The 26366-nt window shown below is 44.4% G+C and overlaps 1 protein-coding gene and 1 pseudogene across 1 annotated transcript in view; one reads left to right on the top strand and one right to left on the bottom strand.

Annotated features, from left to right (window-relative positions):
- glra1 (glycine receptor, alpha 1) overlaps positions 1–8926 on the bottom strand; it is a 31524-nt gene extending 22598 nt beyond the window's left edge. Inside the window, exon 1 of the mRNA XM_034598984.1 lies at positions 7735–8926. Coding sequence (XP_034454875.1) covers positions 7735–7805 — 71 coding nt within the window. The 5' untranslated portion in view covers positions 7806–8926. The remainder of the gene's footprint in view (positions 1–7734) is intronic.
- A 4267-nt stretch (positions 8927–13193) lies between these two features.
- The window catches only part of LOC117769840, a 136684-nt pseudogene continuing 123511 nt past the window's right edge, over positions 13194–26366 (top strand).

Raw genomic sequence — 26366 nt, forward strand, 5'->3', positions numbered from 1 at the left:
GTGGCCAACGCTGAGGCAGCGAATAAGAAGAGGAAAAAAAACCGCTGAGTCGTCCGGTGCACACGGTGTGGTGAGGGGAGAGCGAGGGAGAGGGAGAGGTGTGGGCTAATGCAAGGCACCAATCATTAGCCTTAAGTGTAGCTCATTATGTTCCTAAAGCCTCTGAAGACCTGAATCCCTAATTGATCTCATCCTGGCATTTAGCAACACTCAGGAAAGCAAAGGGCCGCTCGCCTCTCTGGCACCAGCTGATAGGCTGCCTCCGCTCGCTCATCCCCACGAATGAAGCCTGATACTCGGATGGCTGAGCCGCATCACACACTCCGCTGCTCCGGGACCCACAGCCAACACGGCTCCAACATTCAGAAGATCAAAAGGTCAAAGTCACGAGTTTCTGTCCGTTCACGAAAGAGATGACGAAGTATTGAAAGTGTAGATTATCTGGTAAACTCTGGTAAACTCTGTGTGTCTGTGTGTCTGGCTGCTGCAGCGAGTCCTGCTTCTTCTCCTGCTTCTTCTTCAACTTGCTGCAAACTCAGATGTTGAAAATCTGCTTCACAGGCTCAAACAGAATCAGCTCCAGGTTCCTGCAGCTCATTTGATCAGTAAACGTTTTCTTTAAATTCAACGAGGAGAATAAATCCACCGAAAGGTAAAACCCGACCATTCATGGCCAGAATAACCAGAACAAGAAATGAGCTGCTCCTCTCAATGCTGAGCAGCTTCCCAGGCAAACACCACCTGATTGTGTGGTTTGCTTTGTGCATATCTGGTAATACTGGTGCACAGTCGGTTCTAAAGTGGTTTAGTCCACAGAACCTGCAGTAAAGAGCCGCTGCTGCACAAAGATCTGTTCACCTTTATTTATATTTCCTTGTGTTTATATTGTTTCTTTACTTATTTATTACTTTGACTGATGTGTATTTTTACTATCCCCCTCATCTTATCTTGTCTTATCTCACGGAAAGAACTGAAAGATGAGATGTAGAAGAACAAGCTTCACATCTTCTGAATCAACAAAGTTATGATCATGTTCAGTAACTGGTTGATTCTGAGGGATCAAACACAGCCGAGCATTCAGCAGAGGTTGTCGGTGTGAAACCTGCTCTTTGTAAACAGCTTCTGTTCGACATCCACCGAACAGAACGCACACATCTGTCTTGTGTTCCTGTCCGACTCCACTTTCATTACAGAAATGAGCTGCAGCTCCGACATTTTCCAGGAACTCACCTCCACTGTAGCAGAGTTACGGAGCCGAGAGCCCATTGATATTACACTCGGATATTTATGGTGCAAATCTGTCTCTGTCTGCTAATCAATAATGTATTATCATACATCAAGTTTTGGAAATGAACCTGCCTCAGAAGTTAATTAGTGTTGGGATGGTAGCGAACTCCACCGGAGCACTCGGCTGTTTTTCATTTGAGGACTTGAGAAATTGACGACAGGAAAAGAAATGTAGATGTGTTGTGATTTGTTATGATGGGATATGTGAGTGATAAATATCGTCCGTGCACCTGCAGAACAAATGAAACAGCCCGAGGGCAGCTTCATAAATAACAACGCAGTCGCTTTAATTTGGCTGAAGCAGGAGAGTATGGTAACTGACAGCGGATGATTTCTGAGAGGAGCGGCTGGCAGGGGCGTGTGCTGCGCTCACCACATTTCTGTAGTGTCCTTGAGCAGGACGATAAATCCCAGACCGCTGCAGAGATTCTGACCTGTGACCTCTGACCTGTGACCTCTGACTGTTCATGTTCAGAGCAGCAAGAGAAACAAACGACCGCCTCGTCCCTCAGGATCAGAGAGGATCATTGAAATCGGAATTAGTGGCAATAATCAGATAAATGTATTTGTCCACAGGGGAAAAGTCCCTGGACCCTGTGATACTGACATGTTTAAATGCTTCATGGGCTGCAATGCATTCTGGTCTATTGATCTTTGTTTAAGTCTCATGTGTTTTTGAAGCACGTCTCAAGTCAAGTCTTCATCTGGGATCGTTCATCTTGTTGCAGAGCAAACGTGACACAACCTCCAAACTGCTGAGTCTTCGGTTTCAGTTCCTCTGAGGTTCACTCTCATGTCAAAGGTTGATGATGCATAACATAGCACATGCAACTAGACATAAACAGAGAATAACAGAGGAATTCATTAAATAGATTGACAGCCCTATTGACATCTCTTCATTAACACCCATCCATTATTTATACCACTGAGCTGCAACCAATCCCAGCTGATACTGGGAGAGAGGCGGGGTTGAACCTGGACAGGATGTCCGCATGTCACAGGGTCAACATTCACACCGAGTCTGAAATCAACGTAACACGAGTCTTCATTCACAAATTTCTAGATATTTAATTACAAATACAGTCGAATAAAATAAAATGGCGCCTGAGCATTTTTCTTTCAAAGTTGTAAACAAGTTCCTCTCCAAGCAGAAGCTTCATATAAAACTCCTTCAGACTTCACTCTCCGGTTTTAATACTTATTCAGTGACTTCAATACGAGCAGCAGGATTTCATTTTCCCCAGTGAGCGACAGCACCAGAGGAAAAACTACGAGTTCTGACCTTCACACAAACAACCCGAGATCAGAAGCTCCTTCCTGCTCCGTGTGTTCTTGGTTCCAGCCCCAGCTTCCAATCAGCTCGCAGGAAACAGAGCTGCAACATGACTGTAAACACACATGACAGCCAACGCTGAGTCACAAAATGGGCGCAGCTAATGGATGCCACGACTGGGAATGTTACACTGAATGAAACATCAGTCAAGGTGATGTGACATTCCAGTAAGTCGTGGTGTCACAGCGTTTCATCTCACCGTCTACGAGGAGGCTAACCTTTCGTTTAATGAACAAACCACCGGGACCTTCAGTCTCTTAAAGACTCCGTCCACGTTTCAGTCCATATCTCAGTCCTGCCACTTCAGGAGAAGAACTTTTATTCAACAATGACTAATATTAACTCAGAGTCTTCCCTGTTATCACGACTCTACAGCTCCTGACATCCAGGCCTTTTCCACTTAAGCCAATTTAAGCAAAAGTTGACGAGACCTTCTTTTAAATCACAGCATTTCAACATCGGTTTATTTCATTCGCAGGTGGAGTCGGGTTTAATCTACGCTGTGATGCGGGCGGAGGTGTGTGTGTGTGTGTGTGTGTGTGTGTGTGTGTGTGTGCGTGTGTGTCTCCTGAACGCGTGCAGCTGCTTGTTCAAGGCCAGCTCAAGGTTACCTTCCAGGAGCAGATATAGGTGAGAAGCTTCAGGCTCAAACGATCTGTTCGTGCTGGAGATATAAATTATATATTATGTTGTCCCTATATATTCTGCGTATATATCTTCCCCCTGAACAGCTACTTGATGGCGTTGGGCGTAAAGATCTGTGAGAGCAGCGAGCGAGCGTCAGCAAAGAGGTGAATTGTTTAGATGACATGTTTGTGTGGACCGCTCGCCGTTTCCACTTGAGAGACTTAAGTGCTTTATTGAATATAGAAATCCATAGAGGAAAAGGTCACTCTCTGCACATTTCATTTGGCATGAAGATGAATACTTTGCATAACCGTGGGCCGTCGCATGCTTATATGCATTGTAACGATCTGTTCAAGCCACCGGAAACGAGAGAGAGGCGATCAATCCGCGCTATCACGGTGCGGCGGACGTGAAACGAGCGGAGCACCTGATCAGAAACAGGGAAGGAACGTTTGTCTCTCCGGAGAAGCCGAGCTCCTGAAAAAACCTGTGGATACTTTATTTGTTGCGGTTGCACTGCGACAAACTGAGTCTTAAAACCACCCGGAGCCTCGCTGCAAATCACCTCCGGCGCCCGATCCTCTCCTCACAGACGAGAGGCAGTAAAGCCTCTATTTCTTCACCGTCCTGAACAACGGTGACATAAATTCTGCCCGTAATTGTATCCAAATCAGTGAATTTAAATTTCCCCAGAGAGGAATTTGCAGTAAACTGTACACGTGCTCCAGATTCAGCATAAAGCTCTCACACAGTCAGTGCAAACACACACACACACACACACACACAAATGCACATCTGCAGATATCCACACACACACACATGTACATGAAACTGCAGCGTTCCCAAAAGCTTCTCACCTCAGAAATTCTGCTGTTCCAACAACAAACGAAACCTCCTGCGTGGTGGAAACGCACCGAGCCAGAGCTGTCGATGGCCGTTCAAAGGCCTGTCAATCATTCTGACTGACTGATCGGTATTCCCCGGTGGTCATGGTGTGTGCGTTGGCATTCTCTTAATGCAACGCTGACCGCTTTGATTAATCATTGCTGTCCGAGCGCTCGATGGACATGGACGAGGCCTGAGGAGCATGTGTTCACCTCCAGTCTGCTCTTATTCAGATATGCTCTGAGAAATAGTGGAGTATTTTTATGTACAGCAGCAGGAGCAGGAGCGGATTGTGTCATCAATCATCCAAATGATTTGCTTTGTGTCTAATCAGCTTGTTAGCCTGCTAGCTGCAGTAGCTTGTGAACGCCGTGCACGGCTGCATCCATGTGACGTCGCTCTGCAGCCGTTCACCGAGGATTTTAACCATTTTTAAATAAAAACTGAAAAGAGATTCACTAGCAACACAGGAAATGATCCTGCATGGTCTTTAAAACATCTTCACACATTTAAAGGTGATGGACGTTTCCTGCAGGTCGGATCTGAATCTGGATTCTCTCCTCTCCTGCCTCACGCTGAATAACGGCAGCGAGAGACGGGGGAGAGAGATATGTGTGAGCATTAAATGTGAATTCATCAGGTCTGGCCCCGGCCATTGACAGGCTAATCAATGTTTAGTAATAAGGCTGAATGTGGAATGAGGTGTGGGGGGTCCGGGTCGGGACGGGGGGGAAAGAGATATCAATTAAGAAGGGAACTGCAGCGTCCAGGCCCGAGGAGCTGAGCCGGCAATATCCCGAATCTGGTTCATTAACTAAACAGTGTGTGCTGAATGCAAAGCTCCTGCAGCCACAAACAGCCGTCGCCCATCCCGACTGTAAACGGACGCCATGTTTAATGGAAGTGAGCGAATCGCTGCAGCAGGTAAAACAACAAACGCTTCACATCTTTCACGTAATGAAACCGAGGCCGAGCGAGGAAACAACATCCGCACGTGATGAAATGAGGCTGAAAGCTGCCTGCAGGTGGGAAATGTGACGCAGGATCCAAACACTTTCTCTAATTACGTTGAGAGTCATTTGCATACAATAAGCATTCAGTGTAAATTGAGAAAAACAGTGGGAGCAGTGGGTAAAGTCCCAGTTTGCAGTTTGTTCCCACAGAAAGACAAGCGGATAAAATTGATATTTAGCTTCAACGCGGAGGTGATGGGTGTTAATTTGTCAGCAGGATAAAGCAGAAACAGTCGAGAAGTGATTTACACCCAACGTGGTGGAGGGATGAGAACCAGTGAGGAGACCAGTACATTCTGGTGCAGGTCCAGTTAGAGGGACAGATCGGTTTCATCCATTCTTCAGGAAATAATCTTGGTTTTAAAAATAGTTTTTTTTAGAGTTTGACATGACTAAGCATAACTTAGAAGTTACCAAGAAAATAGACAAAATATTCTATTCTATACAACACTTCTTCACAAGTACTTGTATTTTGTATTGTAGCAGTTTCTGTGCTTTGATTGAGTGTTTTAGGAAATTGTTCTTCAATAAAGGACAAACTTCTGTGAATCAGTCACAGTGTAAATCTAGAAGTTAAAGTGTTGACTTATCCTGTGAATGAGTAAATCACCTCAAACACCTCTTGCTAATATTTACGATCCCAGGAGATCAATTTAAATCCTGTGAAGGTCGGTGGCACTTTGCTCCCACTGTTTGTTAAATGTATTAAATGTCGTCTCAGTGTCCTGAAGCAGAAACGTCCAGAACCAACTGTCCCTCTGCTCCGGGTCGTCCATCTTTACAAACACAGCCTCATCTCCTGTTTGCCAGCTAATCGTCTTTGGTACATCTCATTTTGATGTGAGTGTTTTAACTGTGACGTGTTGTTCAACTGTCTAAACTGAGGAAAACCCATCAGACTCATCTGCTCTTTGTTCACACGAAATTCACCGTCAGCTAAAACCAACAACAACCAAACACAAGCTGACAACAACACAACACATTATTTGGAGCCTCCCCCTCCTTCAGCGTCCAGCTACACACACACACACACACACACACACACACACATTAACTTGTTCCCTGCTCACTGAGGCAACGTCAACACGAGCATTTGGTCGCTGTGTGGTTTGCACGCAGGATATTTAGGAGAATGAAAAGGCAACTTTGGAGGCAGCAGTGAGGAAAGGATGTTGCTTCCAGCAGAGAGAGAAACTGGGCCCAGTTGTTCAGAAGTAATCGGATCGGATCGGTTCAAATCTAAAAAATGGCTTCTTTAAAGAACACAAAGATCGGATTGCATCATAGAAACCAGGCTTGTGTGTGATCTGGTTCAAACCTCCTGTGGATGTTGTTTAATACTTTTTCAGGATCGTGATACTGGTCCCAGTAGAAGTGTGGATTACAAGGTGCATTTCTAGAAAGATACTGGAATAAAACTTCCAGATGTGTCCTGCTCAGGTGTGTGTGCTGCAAGAAAAGGTTCAATAAAAACTCTGATTAATTAATAAACTCTTTGACGTGACCCCATGTTGGTGATTTTGTGTGTTCTTTAAATAGCCTGTAGCCCACATTGTGTTGTGTTCTGCCATTTGAGACCACTAGTAATCCAGATCTGTTCATCTTGAAAAGTTTGCACCTGGATCAGGGTGATCAATCCAAAACCCAGCACACAAGTCAAATGGGTCAGCACATTCTGGAAAGAAAAACGTAGGATTTCCAAAATCCAGATCATTCGGATCAAGATTGAACCTTTTCAACAGCAGGACCCTGGAGAACGTCTCAAAATCAACTCGTGAATAAAAGGTAAAGAATGCAAAAATATGTCTGTTTGCTCAAAGTATGACAAACACAGTAAAAACTAAGTTAGATTCTGAAAGTAAGAAAATGTTCGACTCATGTCTGTTCCATCTGGATTTAGCTGGATGTTGGACCAGTGCAGCAGCAGCAGCAGGAATCACTGTTAATGGATTAATGGATTGTTTGTAATGAAAGAAGGAATCACAGCCTGGACCTCACGACAGCTGATTGACGTATTGATCCAGTTGAGCAAATGACATCAGGTTTTTTAACATCAAGCAAAACAAAATGATTGAAATTGTTCACATTTCTATTGATAAAAAAACAAATCACCTGTCGACTCTGTGCAGTGACTGATACGACACATAGCAAATAAATAAGAAGTCATAATAACTAAGTATCATCTGAAGGCCACAACCTGAAGGACTCTCCTCCTCAGTCGCCTGTTGCCAGTCTGCACAAACACGCCATGAAAACGCAGCCTGTCCACTAGTGGTCGCTGTTTGCCACACACACACACACACACACACACACACACACACACACACACACAGGTTTTTAATGCCACTCAATCCCACTCACTAGCCCGTGCACACGCAGGCGTGCACGTGAGCAACAAGACACTCAGCCCACATCAACTTTGACAGGATTTCAGCTGCACCCCCCCTCCCCCCCACACACTTCACCCTCAGGAAAACAGCTGTAATTTCACCAAACGGCTGCAAAAAGCAATAAAAATGCAAATTCCAAACGACATGCACAACATCCCTCTCTCCTCTCCTCTCCGTGTCATGCCTCTGCGATGCTTACCTGAAAAACACTAGCGTTTCCCACAAATAGATCCCCAGCACGTTTAGTCGGCACATTTTGGCCAGTCTCATTTTGTTTGGAGGGGGGCTGACAAGGTGGGAGGGGGGGTCACACTCTTGAGAGGGGGACGACTCCTCTCCAGAGAAAGAGAAAGAGAGAAAGAAAGAGAGAGAGAAATCCCTTTAGTGGTGGAAGAGGGGGAGGAAGAGGAGGAGAGGGGAGGGGGGTTCGTGGTTATGGTTTAGGACCTCCAAGGTGATCCGCCAATGTCCCGCTTCCTATGTGTGTGTGTGTGGGTTCAGATCCCGGAGTGGCCGGTCCCGAGCCGCGGGGAGCTCGTGGCCTCAGCGGCCATGGAATCACGTGTCCGCGCCTCCGGAACCAGAAACAACAAAATCCACAGAATCCAGCCGGGATGGAGCCCAGCAGGGGGGGGGGACGCGCGTCCTGGTTCCGTCCCACCGGTTGGTTTGGGGGGGGAGGGGAGGGGAGGGGTGGGGGGGGACACACACAGAGGGGGGGAATAGGACCAGGAGGGGTTGGGAGGGGGGGTGAGGAGGGGAGGGGGGGGTTGAAGAAGACACTCAATTACACCCAATTACTGTGAAGTCCAGTCTGTGCCATCCACGGCGGTGACGGGGGGGAAACCAGGCATATTCCTTAAACGCAGAGAAAACGAATCACGCACAGTTTCGGGTCTCGCGTCTCACACTGTCTCCGGAGCACCGGCACGCAACTGTGCACGTGTTATAATCCCCAATTCCGCGCACGGAGCGGACCTACGCAGGAGTGGTGCGGGCTCAGATGCGCAGCTCCTCGCTCACATGCATCCCGGTGCCGCGCTGGGTCCGTGCGTATCGGCTGCTGCGGGACTCCCGCTGCTCCGAGGGGGAGGTCTGCAGGTGGAACAAGTCTGTCTCCGCTCCTTCCGCTCCCGCTCCTCCTCCTTCTTCGCCTCCTCCTGCTGCTCCTGCTGCTTCCTCTCGCACTTGTCTCCCAGGGGCGCGCAGTAGTAGTAGTAGTAGTAGTAGTTGCACTTGGCGCTGCAGCAGCGAGGCTCAGCTACTCCCATCGTCCGGAGCCGCTCAACTTGGAGACGCACCCGCGCATCCGCTCCGCATCCGCTCCCATCCGGGCACCGCGTCCGTTACCAAGACAGAGAATAAATCAAACCCCCCCCACCCCCCACACTCCCTCCCTCCCTCCCCCCCACCTCTTCAGCAGAGGTGCGAGTGTTATAACACGGAGCCGAGCTGCGCGTGGGATCGATGCAGAAGAGCCTGTTCCATGGCAGAGAGAAGCGGGTCGACGATGGCTCCTGCCCGGCGCGCACACACGCACGCACACTCACACACTCACTCGGTGGCACAGGCAGCAGATCCAGGCTCCGTGCGCTCACGCTCTGTGTTTTCTTGCTGCAGTCATTTAGCAAACTCCAAAAAACGCACCTCGCAGCGCGCGCACACGCCCACAGGAGCCTGCCATTGGCCCGTGCGGTGCTGAGAGCCGTCGCTGATTGGTCGGTGGAGGTGTCACTACCCGGGCACGAGCTCTGCCCCTTACGCGCACATTCCTCTACACAGCCAGTGAGGAGAAGTTAGTTTGGACTGGTGGTTTCATTAAGACACTTATTATAGTTCATATACAGAGTTTAAGGTTTATTATAGTCAAACTCAAGTTTGAAATATCATAAATATATGGAGACAAAAAATATAAAGAGATAATAATATGTTAAAGTTTAAGTCCAGTGATTAGTTGCTCAGATTCTAACGTGAGAAAAGTGTCATAAGTTATAACTCATGATTTAAAGTTTTTCATTTATTATCTGATAGTTTCAGACAGTTTTTAGATAATAAATCATCTGATATTTACATTTCATTTTCATTAATTATCTGATAGACTCATAGTTGAACTTGAACTTTAATAAAAACATTGGACCTTCTGACATTTTATAATAATAATAATAACATAAATATAACTTCATGTTATAGGCTTTTGGTGTTTGATACTCAAAGTACATGAGTATAATATTTATTTATATCTCATAACATCATGATCTGTGACATCATCTCATAAAATAATAAAAACATCTAGTATCTAATAAAAAAGAGGTTTATCCTGTTTATATATGAACCTAAAGTGGACGTTACAACAACGTGTATGATATTACTGTAATAATGTCTCCTGTGATATTACTGTTGCACTGTTCTGCACACACACACACACACACACACACACACACACACACACGCTGCTGAATACGGATATGACGTCTTCATTAGTGTAAAGGAAGAGGATCCACACGTTGATGATGACAAACACTAAATGTTCATATGCTTATTAACACCATAGAATGTTTGTACTTAAAGATGGACGACAGTACAGCTGCTAAAAGTGAAGCCAAAGCGTCTCCACGACCCCCTGCTGGCTGGTGTAGGTCATACACCCTGCCTCCTCCATGTTAGCAGACGGGACATGGACCAAACTGGACACCACGATCCCGACTGCACAGACTCCAACTGACGTTATCGGCACAAGACGGCAGCAGCCGTATTCTAGAGGTTTCTAGATAATGGGAGGAAGTGGAGTCTCGTCGTCCATCTTTATTTACAGTCTATGATTAACAACTATTATCCAAAAATCTTCTCTAAAAATATTGTGGAATAATAGATAGATAATAATAATAGAAATATGAAATATATGTAAGAATAAAATCTTATCATACAATAAATATACAGAAAGAAGCTGGACAAGAATATGTACAAATAAGGATCTTCATTTTCTAAATATTATTTACTGAAGTTTACAGTCGGACACATGTTCAATGTGATTTGTTTCATCACATGAATTTGCATTTGTCAGATCATCATATTTATTCATTTCTAAAAGTAAAACCTTAATACTTAGAATATCAAAAAATATTACTTTGACATACTATGAAATGTCATTTTAAATACAATCTTCTGTACAATTCTGCAAAAATATGGGTTATGTAAGAAGAATTCCGTTTTCTCTGTTGGTGACAATAACACGAGCAGAGGAGCGACATACTCTGACTTACCACCGGGACAGTTTTCCTTTTATAATTCAGTGGAACGAGGGGAAGTGAAAAGTGGAATGTAAAAGAAGCATGATGAATATTTAAACCATTACATCGCCATTATGGCTCTTTATGTAAATGTGGAGAAAAGTGCTGTGGTGTTTATTTATAGTCGCAGCGGGCTGTAATTGGCTTCAGTTGTTGTTTGGAGTGGGTCGACCCACCCGGCTGACCCAGCCCTGCAGGGGGGGGGGTGCACGTGGAGGAGGTGGGACAGCGAGAGGAGGAGCAGCTCTAACTGGAACAACGGCTGCAGAGAGGAAAACATTTCAATATACAAAGTGAATGAGAAAAACAACAGTGTCTTTATGTCTGAGCCCTCAGACTGTGTGAAAACCTCCAATTAGATTGAAATTGATGTTTGAAGCTGTTGCTAAAAAATCAATGGCGGCTAAGACACAACACAGTTTGATTGCAATAAAGGAAAGTCTGGTTTAATACGACTTGCTTTAGTTTAGAGGTCTGGGCTTCGTTGCATCGTGCAACCGCTCAATGTCTTCTTTCAAATGAAAGTTGATATAATCAGAGTTCTCAGACTCTGAATAACCACACTGACGAGTCACTGCTGAAGAACTTTATCTAACTTCTCTGCTTGGGTGGATGTTACTGATTAGTTGGTTGTGTCCCTCAGAGTGTGAACACACAACAACATCTGTCGCTGTTATTAACGTGACACTGAGCTGATCTAAAGTGTTTTCCTTTCCCTCGAAGTGACGATATTCAATGTTATTTCTATATAATCCCACATGGTCGACTCCAACAAATCTTTCTCCACTTTCCTCCAGGATCAGTAATGTATCAGACTACCAGTTAAAAAGATGCACATGTAATAATATGTATTTAATAAAGTCAATAAAAAAGACGACAACTTTCATCCAAATCTTGTTTTTTCTTTTAATCGTCCTCAACCAATTGGCCCTCAGGATTAATAACGTTGTATTGCATTGATCGACTCTGTCAAACTGACCTGAGACCTGCTGCAACACAACATTTCCAAACCCCCCCCACAGAGCAAAGCTGCAGCGAGTTGTCGGGTGAGTTTGCAGAAGGAAAACAAAAGAACACGAAGTCTCACAGAGCGAAGACGGACGTGAGGAGAAGTTCACAGCTGAGTGTGAGTGAGGTGCAGGAGAGTTTCTGTTCCACTGAGAGCGATGATGAATGACGAGTCCGACAGCAGCACGACAACACAACAACTGTTCTACACAACAACTGCACTGTACCTGATTTTATGGATTTACCTGTGTGTTTACATCCAGTGTGTGTTTTCCTGTTTCCTGTAGTATTATCATGTACCTTCCGTTAAGAATCATCCAATTAACTGTTGGTCGTCGTCCAGCAGCAGGTACAGATACACTCCAGTGTCCTAATGAAAAGTCTCAGTAACATTAATCTACTGCTAAAGGTCGTCCACTCCGACCGTCTTCAGAGGAACCGGAGCATCTTTCATATCAGAGCAGATAATCGATGGCAGAGTCACAGTCGCAGGACGAGTGGATCCGACACAGAGAGGAGATTAATCTACGGTAAGAGGACGACACAACAGGAAACAGGCCTCTCACTGGTTACGTCTGCAGGGAATGTCAGGGTGGAAGATCTGAGGTTTTACATGAGACAGATTTAGCAAAAAGGAGCAAATAAAATATAGATTAAAAAAGGTATTGTTCAGTTTTTAACCGTCGCAAGGTGAGAATTTAACTTCACTTTGAGCCTGAGCCGGTTTCAAGGTTGTGCTTCAGGAGACATTTACAGAACCAGTTCCAGGGCTCGTAGCTGTTAGCTCATAGCTGTTAACCTGTAGCTATTAGCTCATAGCTGTTAGCTTGTAGCATTTAGCCTGTAGCTGTTAACCTGTAGCTGTTAACCTGTAGCTGTTAGCTCGTAGCTGTTAGCCTGGTGCACATCTGTCCCAGACAAGGTGAAGCTGCTGAGGGGCCTGAGCTCATTCTTTCCCCTTGATACTCGTCTGGCATCATCATCATCTCACACACAGACACAGACACACACACACACACACACACACAGACACACACACACACACACACACACACACACACACACACACACACACACACCCTCAACCTTGACATATAGCATGGCTGCCACTGGCAATCACATTAAGAGGCACATTTCTTCATATTCACGCGGGACCACATTTAGCAATCTGCTTAATTTAGCCGGACTGATACATTGGACCAGTGCTCTCTCAGTCTACCTCTCTCCACCCCCCCCTCCCTCCTCCCTGTCTTTATCTTTGTCGTCCCTCGTCCTGCTTGTCGTCTTCTCTCTCGTGCGTCAGCCGTCCTTGAGATGTTCGGCTGGCTGCCTGCACGGTTGGTTGAAATGTCAGACATCCAGAATGACCTGCGGCTACCTGGTCTCTGCTGCTGGATCAGGTGTGAGTCCTGAGTCCGGAGTCCTGAGTCCTAAGCCCGTCCAGGAGTCAGGGTCTGTGTTCAGGCAACAACCAGAAAGAAAGAACAGAAATATCATTTTGTCCATTTGATTTTTGGTCTCAAATAAAAGAAATAAACCCTTCAGCCAATGAACCCTGGTAAACCCACGTGGAGCGATGTCGTCAACCTCTCTCTGGAGTTGGCTTGAAAGTCAAGGCTAGTTCTTGTTTGGTGTTGATAGACTCAGTAAGAATAGAGACGGGTTGATATTCTGAGGGATCTGCCACAGCTGTGACGAACACAGGAACCTCACACCGTGGAAATGCAGATGCCGTGATGCAGCACTCGAGCTGTAGATCTTTTTACATTTTATATCTTATATTTGAAATGTTTTGGAACTTTCCACTCAAGAAATTCATCATCCAATTGTGCACATAACGTGTTTGCAAGAGTTACCTATATGTACGAGTAAAGAAAATCTATAACTACACCTGTTTGTGTTTCATATTTCTGCATGTAGCTTGATTTTACATCAGTTTGCAGGAAAAACACTTTTTTAAACCATGGTATTTATTTTGTCTATTTTTATCCAGCAGCTTTGGTTGTCTAGAAAGTAAAATATCATCATTATTAATACTATTGTTATTATTAAACATGAAGCAGAATAGATACTTACTTATAACGACTAAAGACAAAAGTTATCCGGATCATACCGGTCGTCACTGAAAACAAAGAATTGAACTGAACTTTTCAACACAGAGTTTTGTGGCAGTTCTTTTAAAGTAGTGGTTTCAGACGGGGGATGTTTGTTTTCTACACGGCTGAGCTGCTGTTTGTCGTCCTGTAATAAATCTGTCAACTGTACAAAAGTAAATCAAATCCTCCGGTGCTGACACACACCATGTATCAGTAAAGTGAATAAAAACACAACTCAGTCGACATATTTGGCTCCTTGTGCAGCGAATTGTGTGATTCGAAAACCTTGAAGATCAGAAGTCAAGATCGGTGGAAGATATAAAATAAAACACTCGGAAGAAAACAACTGTCGTTCATCTGTTGTGGAAGAATAAAGTGTGAAAGTCCACATTTCACCCTGTTCACAGCAGAATGAGATTAGTTCAACACTTGGTTCTTTGTTGCTGTGTTGAGATAAAGAAGTGTTGCTGTGTTGTGTAGTTTGATGCTGGTTTCCTGCTCTGTGGTGATCAGAGGCTGCTGAGCTGCAGCTGCTGAAGCTGATAATTGGTGATGAGCTACAAACCACCTCTGCTCTCCGTCTCTTCTCTAATGATCCAGCTTGGTTTGGGTTTATCTCTGTGCTCCTCTTCATCACGTCCCATCAGCTGAAGTCGCACCGACCAACCAGAAGGCAGGTTACTCACAGTTTAGTGGCAGATCAAGTCCAAATCTGTGGTTAGGAAAGACAAAGACTGAGAGTCTGAGCAGGTGCAGCTCCTCAAGTCTCATCAGGTGGAATCTCTTTCACCTGATGAGACCTGAATGTGTTAATAGATGTGGATATGATGGTCTTAAAGAAAAGTGTGAGGAAAGGAATGGGGGACACGTGCCCATATCTGTGTGTGTGTGTGTGTGTGTGTGTGTGTGTGTGTGTGTGTGTCTTTGAGGAAGATCATGTTCAGCGGCGACAGTCACAGAATCGCAGGTCGGTGAAAAACGGAGCGTCCTCTGGTGCGGACTGAAAACTGAGTCCGTCTCTCAGGACGACGGGACACTGAGGTCCTCTGTGTCACATTGAAGACAGAAATACCTGAAGCACAAACGCACGAGGAGAATTTATAACAACCTCACAGAGATCAACAGACAGTGGATTTAAATGCAGATTCACCAAAATAAAAGAAGGTTGTTAACACACTGAGCTGTTTGTTAATGATCTAAAGCACGAGGTGTACGTTCATCGGTCTTGAGTCCAAATCCCCTTTCTGTAGTTTAAGGGCAGAAATAAAAGTTGCTGCAGCAGATGCACGAATCTAACGAGTACGTACTTAGTCTCTTAATTAACTGTGTTGTGTGTGTATCATGGAATAATCCCTTCAAAGTGTCTTCTCTCATTACCTTTAAAAAACAAGTGTGCACAGAGTTTTCTGTTATAAGGGCAGATTTGACAGATTTCTGCAGAGGAGACGGATCTGATCATACAACTCATGACATGTACTCATGTTGTGTACTCATGTTGTGTACTCATGTTGTGCACCTGCCGACAGGTTCATGTTACTATGTTGATGATGAGCCTTAAATTAACAGTGAAATACTTTGTTGGTCAAAGTTACGATTACTTTCTGCTGCCTCAAGATAAAAATGCATCAACAATGCACCTGACCTCACGTCCTTTTAAGACCAACACGACCACTGGTGCTTAGTACTTTCCCTATTTATACTGGAAGGGAACTGGGAGAGCTCCCAACTCCACCAAGGTTAACACCCTATCTCCCAATGTTAAAGGAAGGGGAAACATTAATCAAACCTGCTCCAGGAGAGTTCTTCTAACCCTTCCACCAGATTTCACAAAGTGGAACCTGCACCACAGTTTGTTTCCTTCTTCAACGTTCACGTGTTGGACGTTTAAAAAAAGACAATGTGACCTTTTACTTCCAACCTTTAAGAGCCGCTGACCCAGTTTCAAAATGTTTCATCCCTGAAATAGTAAAAAACAACCCCCTCAGATCCTCTTCTGCAGTTAAAGAAAAGCAGGCGGAGGTTCAGCAGCACCTTTCTCTGCGGGGAAACCATCCGTTCATCTCCCTCTCTATTGAGATTAATACCAACGGGGTCGCTCCACTTTGTTCCTGAGGAGAAAAATGCAGTTGTCAGTCGACCTAATTGCGCTCTCATGGTGCATGAGGGCCCTGCTGAGTTATTGAGAGCTCCACCAGGAAAATCATGATCAACGAGCAGCAGGGGGTCCTGACGCCGCACTTCACACTCTGCTCTGTCAGGTCGGGGGGCGGGGCGGGGGGGGGGGAGGGATGGGAGGGAAGGGAGAGACGGAGGAACGGGGACAGAATCCAGACGTGTGAGAATGCAAATGAGGGGAAAGACAATTTCATTATTATTAATGAGACTTCAATTTATTAGATTGTGTTTTTGTTCTGTTGTCACATTTCACACTCTATCGAGAGTTTGTCCAATCGGATCTTTGAATGATGTTTTCTGGCTTGAAGTGAAAATAGCAAACTAATCTTCTACAAATCATGTTCAAACAAGCTTTGTGTTACATTTGGAAAATATGCTTTGGAATGAAATGAAAGGAATGAAATAGCTTTTGGACAATGTGAGGAAAGAAGAATAACAGTATTTGTACATTTGCATAAGATAATTAGTTAAAACACTTTTAAAAGCGTTTTCATGATTAGTGACGTTTTGCATCCATCCATTCATTTTCAGCTGAGTCAGGGTTCCTGACATTCTTCTCCCCAGCTTCTCTTGGGGGATCCTGAACTGTAGCTGCTAACACTGCAAACACAGACCAGGCACTAGTAAGACTTTCATTTTAAGGACGGATATTTTACTCATTGAAATCAAAATCAAAATAGATTTAACATTCATGTGCAAATGACCTTTTCTTCATTTTTTCCCCAGTCATTTACTCCATGTGATTAACTATTGATTAAAACGTAATGTGCGTTGGTCCAGATTGCCGAGGCAGCGACCTGGCAGCTCTCTAACAGCCGTCAGGTCACAGAACCATATGCTCACAGGTGCAAATATCATCAAGGCTTTAAGCAGCGAACAGGGAGGTAAGCCTTAATCCCACACGGGAGGAAACAGAGAGCAAACACACAACTCAACACACTTGGAAATGCACATCCCTCTATATGAAACAATAAGGCTTGAATATACTGCATGTACAGTAAACTTCCACTCACACACACACACACACTATGCATGGAAGTATTCACACACATGCGTCTTGTGGAGCAGGTAATTCCCGTGGCGTCCTGAGCCAGAACACAAGATGACCTCTAATTTAAAAATTCAATGCGCCATGTTAGACAGCATGAATAATGCACGAGGCCGGTCTGCTTGTATTATTGCCAGGAGGAGGATGCAGTTACATTTCCCTCAGGTGCTCAAGTGCTGGAGAGTAAAGGAGAAGAAAAGAAATAATAAAATAAAACCTGGTGGGATGATGTACTGGGAGTTTGGTGGCTGACTGGGGAGCGGACCTGGACGTGGGTCTGTAATTGTGTGGCTGTTTTCTTGCTTACTGCAGGATGAGGTTATTGCACAGCTTGATAAGGAGTTAATTAAAAAAAGATTGGAAGTTTTTACTGTGACCTTTATAGCTTTAAATGTTTTGGTGCTTATTTGAAACAGTGATAATGTGTCTTTGGCCTTTTAGCTTTGCTGCCTGCAGAATTTGCTCTGATTAAATAAAGTTTTCTTTGGAGGATTGGTCTTAAAATAGCCAGAACACTTTGTGGGTTTTATTGTTCTGTGTACGTTTCCACTGGCGCTGACGGCGTGTCCTCGTTCCTCTGTCACCAGTTTCACTATTTTCTAAATACGTTGTTGCCTCCTCCTCTTCTGCTCCTCGGCCAAGATTGCGACAATTTAGGTTCACGCTTTTTTGACCAAACGAGTCTCAGGATAAGAGAGAAGAGGGAGATACAGATATTTACTTCTCCTCATCCTGTTGGAAATGATGTGCATGAATCTTAATTTACTCCTAATGACACATACAGGACCCTTGTCGTTCCATTTGAACCTGTTAATGGATAATAGTAGGAATACAGATGCTTATAATCTTATTATGATCAAACTTTATTGAACCATTTTGAGTTCACCATCTGGGCCGTTAATGAACTACATGAAGTCATATATCATTTCCCTTTAGTTGTCCTTGATTTAAAAGGACCCCTTCAGGCCACTTGTACAAATACAAGCAAATACAAGCGGTCGAAGTGAGTTTTCTGCATCAGGTGTCTGGGCTCAGCTTTAGAAACAGGGTAAGGTGCTCAGACATCCAGGAGGAGCTGGGAGTAGAACTGCTGCTCCTTCAAAGTGGACAGAGGAGGAGGTTGGGGCATCTCATCAGGAGGTTTACCAGGAGGACACCGTGGGGTCGACCCAGAGCTCGCTGGAGGGACTACATGTCAGGGCGTGGCTGAGGACAGGGACGTCTGGAATACTCTACATGGTCGGTTACCTCCGTGACCCCAGCTTGGATAAGTGGAAGACGATAGATGATGGATGGATGATGGATGGATGATGGATGATGGATGGATGATGGATGATGGATGGATGATGGATGATGGATGGATGATGGATGGATGATGGATGATGGATGGATGATGGATGGATGATGGATGATTGATGGATGGATGATGGATGATGGATGGATGGATGATGGATGGATGATGGATGATGGATGGATGATGGATGGATGATGGATGATGGATGGATGGACCTGTCAGCCAATGTAACATCCTTCCCCTAACTGTCAGTAAACTAGTCAAATAGTTTTAACTTTTCTTTAGGATAATTAGTTTGTTTGTTAAATTTGTGCTTGAATTCCTTCATGCACAGAAAGAAAATACGTTTTTCAGCATAAAGCTGTTTCTTAAGATCTTAAGTCTCAGGAGGTGAAGTAATGTTCTTTGTCTTTGAAACTGTTGTTGTGCTGGAAACAAAGAGAATTAATTCACAATGTCAGAAAACACTGATAGAAGGTCGGATGTGGAAATTAAAATAACAATTTATTATGAAAAAATGCCCAAACTATCAAATGATATATTGTCTAAGAATTGCAAAAACCCAAAGTTCAGTAAGAGAAGATCAGTCTGAGGATTAGAGAGAATACATTTAAGATAACCTGCTTAGATTCTATAAAGTTACCGTTCCACATTGTGATCACTGTAGATGTTGATCTTGGACAGGATGAGATATAAATATATACTTTCAATCATCTTTTCTTTTCTTTTTCATCATTCTCAAAATGACACATACAGGAACCTTGGAATTCATTCTGAGCTGTAAATGGATAATAACATGAATACAGATAATGTTATTATGATCAAACTTTATTGACATGTGATATTAAACATCCACAGTTGAGTTGTTTAAGACAGAAATGTGTGAGATGATATTTAATTATATGAGAATCACCCTCAGGAACATAATTTTTCCTCTGTGGATGAAAAATAATGACAAATGACAGAACAATGTGAAGTGAACTTTGACCTCGTCAGCGTCCAGAGCGGCTTCCCCTGCACACACTGACTCTCCGCCCCAGGGTTGTGTGCGAACCTGCCACTGATGGCAAACACGAAGCGGGTCAAAGTAACAAATGGTCGCTTCCAGTGAAAATGTACAGAAAACAGGATATAGGCTATGAGTCACATGATGTAGGGAGAAAAAAAATCATATTGCTCCGTTTGGGTTATTTGCTTCGGCTGCGACGTTGATGAAAAGTGACACGAGAGACGAGCAAACAATGTTCGTTATCTCACGGCATCGAGGAGAATAAATATAAACCACAGTTTAAAAAAAAAAAAAGTCTAATGACTTCACGTCCCCAGTGACATTCTTGTCCTCCTCCACTTGTCTGTTTCTTTCAGCGGGCCGGCCAGGTTTTCTTCCTTCAGGCTCATCCAAAATAGCACAGCGAGGAGTTACGTCACATCCTGTGGACGCCGAAGCCCCCGTCCAGCCCAAACGAGCTGCTCTCTGCAGCCGCGCGGCACAGAGACCAGATAAAAGTTCAGCGAGGAGACGCGAGGCGGGAACATCTGGTCCGGCCGCATCGCGACGATAAGAGTTAGTGGATTCCTGTTTCCCGCACTAAGGCCTGGTGGATGTTGGGACGATAACATGAACGTCTTGTGACTTTCTGATAAAGGTTCATTTCTGCCTCTGAAGCAGGTGATGCCGGGTTCAGCTGCCTGCAGCAGAGAGACTTGATTTATAGCTGAGCAGTGGATTCCACCTGTTGACTGCAGCTGCTGCACCACCACCTCAAAACTAAATATATTGTTCATTATCAGGACATCGACTGTGGTTGTTCTGTAACCTGAGGCCACTGCGTTTCTCCTCCTTCCTCCTGGAGGAGACGGAAAGTACAGCAAAGAAAAGAAAGACTGAAGAAAGACATGGTTTCAATATGTAAAATACGACTCGACCAACATTAAAAGAAGCTAACTTTGATTTATATATTTATTGTAACAGCGGTATTGAGGTAAAGTGGATTGTTAAACTTCTTAAACTGCAGACGGACGACCAAAATATCTGTTGAGGGATCGAACAAGTCTTTTGACGTCCAGATCATCTAAACGTCCTCAAACACTGAAGGTCTGGCAGAAAATTGGCCAAATTCTAATCAATATGTGGTGAAACTGTAATTCCCCCCCGGATGAGGTGCATGTGTGAATGCAAGGGTCAGATTTAAACCTCTTGTCTTGTGAATGTCACGTTGGCCGAAGCTCTTGGTTGGTGACCATCACCACCACGATGGAGAAAACAGTGAAGATAGTCCCTGTTAAGTTCTCACAGCTCTTCCATAAATCCACAACGTGACTGTCAGCTTGATTTCCAACCGAGGAAGCTCCGTCCGTCTCCTTCACAAATCAACAGTAAAGTTTGCAGTGACAGGAACCACAGAGCTGGGGAATCAGGGCGTTTGTCATCGGGGGAAACGGAGGCTCTGAAATCCAGGAGCGAACAGTTTGAGTCTGAGCTCAACAACGAAGCAAACTCCTGTAAACTTTACCAGGCTACTCGTCTGATTCAATGCACTGGTGAGAGTAAGAGGAGATATTGTCTGGAGCCACGTGGGAGGATGAGGAGTTTCAAGTCAACTTTATGGAAATTGGAGGAATCTGCAGGAGGCTGCGACGCTGCCACTCGTCTGCTTGTTTGACGTCTACTGACAAAACAACCTGGTCCAACTTCTGCCTGTTTCCTCACAGACAATCTCACTGGAGGAGAAACTGATCGGCAGCGTCTCCAGGTTTCTTATTTTATTTCATGCATGTTTTCAGCTAAGAGACGAATCCAAATTTGCAGCAATTAACAAATGGTGTGATGGGGTTGGAAAACATGACGTCAACCAATCAACAGCAGCTCTCACTGGGCCCATGAAGAGTTTACAGGAACAAACCCTTACAGAGAAAAGTGATGTTAAGGTTCAAGACTTTATTTCTACACGATTCTCTATTTTGTGCAGACTTGGCAGATTTGCGTTCACTGACCAAAACTTTGAGGAAGCCTGAAGTGAAATGTAAACTCGGATGTGAAGCTCAGAGGCTGCTGCTGTCGGTAAGAAGTGTTTCTGCCCGTTTGCTCTTTGAGTTAAAGAAGAAGTGAAGACGTAGCCGGAGTGTGTGGACGTGTAGCGATGGACGGATTCTCTTTTGAAACCCGGGACGAAGAGTCATCCGGAGGTGATCCCAACGACCTTTTGAAGTCTGCGTCCTGTCATTAAAATGAATTCTGTGCATCAGCTGAGACCCACGAGTAAGACTTTTAAATTGGAGGCAGCAGTTTTCTCTTTCTTGCTTCTTTTCTTTTAGCACATCCCAGCATTACTTCGATTAAGCCTCCTGTTGGAAATGAGGTGTCAAACTAGGAAATGCTTTCCACCGCAGACGAGAGGATCGGATTGATCTCAGGTCAGTTCAGTTTGTCTTCAACCAGCGGACGACTGCTGAGGTCAGACGCAAAGCAGCCGGTGAGATACACATATCGATCGGAATATGCACAGCTGCTGATCTCAGGCTTGACACAGCTGATGGGAGATGTGTGTGTGTGTGTGTGTGTGTGTGTGTGTGTGTGTCTGCGTAATATGCATGTTAACTGACAGGAAGGTCCGTCAACATTTTGTTTGTTTCTTTATCTCTTAGTTTAATCCTTGGTCTTTATTTTTCTTTATCTTTACCTATTCTAATAATGAAAACAACAACAAACACACTCATGTCAGTCCATAGAACACGTTTCTGGTAAGTTTGGTTTTAATCATCCATTCATCGTCGTTCAGAGGAACCAGGCAAAGTTTGACGTTCCTCTTCCCAGCAACACTTTCTAGCTCCTCCTGGGTGATCACGAGGCGTTCCCTGGTTGAAGGGGATTTATAATCCCTCCACCAGCGGGTTCTGGATCTACCCCTGGGTTTCATCTAGCTGGGCATGCCCGGTAAACCTCCAATGGAAGTCACCCAGGAGGCATGCCTCGAATCGTGGAGGTAGCCGTCCTATTAGGGTTCTCTATTAGGGACATCGTTCTCCCAAGCAACACCACCATATGTAGCCCTCCAGCAAGTTCTGGATCTACCCCGGGGTCTCCTCAGGATTGGGCGTGTAGCAGTTCTACTCCCACCTCGCTCCAGATTTCTGAACTCGCCCAGACACCCGAAAAAGGCAGCTTGTGCTCATGATCTCATTGTTTTGGTCACTACCCAAAACTCGTAGATTGACTTTATGGCTCAACAGTCTGGTACAACACCTACATTACTGCTGGTGCTGCACCGACCCACCTTTCCATCGCTCACTCCATCTTCCCCTCACTCGTCCACAAGACCCTGAGATACTTTAATGCTTTTAATTTGGGGCAGCGACTCACCTCCAGCCTGGGGAGAGCAAGCCTCTGTCTTCAGGTAAGTGGATTCTGGACCCACGGCCTTGGATCTGGAGATGCTGCCTCTCATCATAACCCTCCCCCCCCCCCCCAGTCTGCACTGGAGGTCATGGCCTGATGAAGCCAACAGAACTACATTGTTTCCCCCAAATGCTGGGATGCAATAGAGTAAGAAGATTATTATCTGCATCCTTTGGTCCCAATGAAGCAGGTAATATGAAATGTGCTTTAATTGCTGTTCTGCCGTAATGAAAGAATAAATCACGGAGATGTTACAACTGTTTTACAACTAGTCCCCTCATCCTGGTTTAATTAATACTCTGACCTAAATGTTTTAAGCATCTTGTTTTGGTATTTTAAACTATTGTGAACCCTTAACTGTGTCAGAGTTAATGCTTTGTTCTACCCGCTCGGCTACACAGCGCCGCAGATGTGACCGGACATTTCTAATTCTGCTTTGCATGGTTATAATTGTCCGATTACTTCTGGTTTTCTGGGTCAGACCTGTTTTTCTCGTGGTTAAAATAACAGCAGCGCTCTGGGTTTATCATAGCAAACATCTGCACGGCAGATCTGTCCGGCCCCGTGGTGTATTCAGCTAAATTACAACATTAGGCCACTGACTTCTGGGACTGTGTGTGCAAGACATGTGGAGTTTATGAAAGCAGAAATGATTCGTTCCTCCTCCCCGTCCTCCTCAGCTCCTCGTCCTCCCTTTGTCTCTCGCTCTCACTCGCTGCCTCTCGCTCTCTCTCCCGTCTCCTCTGTATTGTCCTGCCCAGCTGTATCCCCCCCCCGGGGCGGAGTGAACAGATGTAGCTGGCGTAGAGGAAGAGGCCGAGATGAGCAGCCGAGACCCGGATGCTGCAGATCTGACTCTCAAACACTGAAGGGGGAAAAAAAGTAAATTGAGGGAAACATGAAAACAGGAAAAACAAATCCTCTGTGTGCTCGTCGTGAGTCATCAGGACTCTTCCTCCTCCTCTTCCTCCTCCTCTTCCTCCTTCTCTTCTTTGTACTTCACAGGACCTTTCGTGTGTGTTTTAACGTTTCCTTTCATATGTTAATATTTGTCAGACATTCTTCCTCCGGAGAGAAGGAACTCGTTCTTTCTCTAAACGGTATTTTGTATTTTCCAGTGTTTCTCTTCATGTAGCGATGTTAATATTAATTTGACCGAAGGCGTTTTTTTAAGCAGCCGCCTGAGTGGATTTACTTTCTAATGTATGGAGACGCTGGAATGCTGTTAAATAATACATAGACGTTCACACACATTGAACACCGTTGTGTGTCTGTCTGCGTGTGCACAACATTTTAATGTAGTTGCACCTACAGCATGTGCACGTGTGTGTAAACACTGTGTATTTACATGTGTGCATTTGATTTGTATGATTAGTTACAACCAGGCATCTTGTTATAAATTGCTCATTTCTATTTGAAAATTTGCAATTAGGTTCATGGTTAAAATCTTAAAAATACAGATATATACTGAAACTATGATTTTGCAAAAGTGATAAATTGCACAACAGATTATATAGATTACTGTTTAGAATTAGTGGAAAGGAATATGGATCTGAAACTTGGTAGATGTGGTTTTCATCCGTAAATACTAAAAATAAATGAAAAAAACAAAACATTCTGTCAGTAACTTCTGTGTAATAACACGAGTTTGGTTAAAACAATCCAGTTTATTCTAAAATGCACAAACATCATGGATCTCTAACATCTTTGATTCGTATCAGTATCATCTATGTTTCTATGTGTTCAGCGGCTGAAGCTTTTCTTGTTGCTGTCGACAGCGAACAGGAAACGTCTCTGGACTCAGCTGTTGGTTTATTTTTGGTCAAAAAGATGAACTGAGTCACTCTGACGTAAATGATGTCACTGCATGTGTGTGTGTGTGTTTGTGTGTTTGTGTGTGTGTCTAATTACAGTGAGTGTTTTTTGGTGCGTCTCAGTGTGATGGGTCCTCACTGAGTCTGACATTCGCATCAATAGACGGTTGACGATGATGGATTCCCCTTCGCCGCGATGCCAAAACACACACACACACACACACGCACACACACACTTTTGCAAATGCACTCTGCACATGTGCATCTACTATTCCTCATTCTGTCTCTCTCTCTCTCTGTAACTCACACACTCACTCACACACAAATACACACACAATTTGCTCATTTATATACACAAAAACAAAACACATTTATCACTCATACGCACACAAAACACACACAAAACACATGCACACACACAAACACCACTTGAATCATAATTCAGTGCTGTTGTTAAAGAGGAGGACTCATGACTCTTGAAGCAAACAGGTCAGCACACACCCCACACACACACACAGACCCACACAGACCCACACAGACACACACACTGTGCAGTAGCCCAGCACCTCACAGGTTAAACACGTTGTTGCTGAGCAGCTTCACTCACTGAATCGTTTAGAATCTGTATTCAGGAGCTCGGCCGCTCTGTGCAGCCGCTCTCTCTCCTGCTCCACCCAAATCATTTGGTTTGTTCCAGCTCCAATTTATCAGCCACAGCTTTGACAGGACGGCTGAGGTTGTGTCTTTTATTGGTTTTGTCCCGATTGTGTGAATTAACCTCACGTAACATTACAGACGTGGAAGAGCAGCTTCTCCTCTTTAGCACACATTCAATTGTCCTGATGTTAGTTTTCGTTTCACATCTCACAAAAGAATGTTGTCTGACGTACGAACGTCCTGTCGTCATCACCGGCTGCGTCTACCCATACTTGACTCTGATTGGTTTGTAGACGGGGGCGTGTCTGACGTCAGCGTGGAGTCATTTGGACAGAGACTCGTCCTAATGTTTGAATGGGAAAAATTTATGTAGCGGCTCATTTGGTTGCCACGGTGACATCAGTACGGTATTACTACCAGTAATACTACAGTACTGTGGAGTACTACAGTACTACAGTACTCTACAGTATTCCACAGTACTCCACAGTACTTCACACTACTACAGTACTCCACAGTACTACAGTAGTCCACACAAATTCAAATGCACTAGATGAACGTCCTCATGGTTCAAACATTATATCGTCGGCGGTGAAGACTGCAGCTGCTTCTTCTTCTTCCTCTTCTTCTTCTTCTTCCTCTTCTTCTTCTTCTTCTTCTTCTTCTTCTGCTTCTTCTTCTTCTACTGTTTTTAATTCTGTCTCTACTTCCTGTGATTGGTCCAAAAGTCCAAACTGTCCAACAAAGTGTTTTCCCTCTGGAACAGAACCATGGTTCAGTTTGATCCAGACCCAGAACTCCTCTTCTGGTCTGAGGAACCTTTCACACCTGATACTTTGGGTCAGACTGAACTAAAGGTCTGCAGATAGATGTGAAAACGCCCTTACGCTCTGTTTTCAATTTATTAGGTTCATCTAGCTAAGACTTATACGTCTCTGGTAATTAACGAACACATTAAGTGAATTGGTCCAATGATTCCAGATAAAACTCATCACTCACTAAATCTACATGTTTGACAGGAAGTTCAGAACCTTTGGTATAATTCATTAATTATAATTA

The sequence above is a fragment of the Hippoglossus hippoglossus genome, chromosome 10, assembly GCF_009819705.1.
Source record: "Hippoglossus hippoglossus isolate fHipHip1 chromosome 10, fHipHip1.pri, whole genome shotgun sequence".
In the NCBI taxonomy this organism is placed as follows: Eukaryota; Metazoa; Chordata; class Actinopteri; order Pleuronectiformes; family Pleuronectidae; genus Hippoglossus; species Hippoglossus hippoglossus.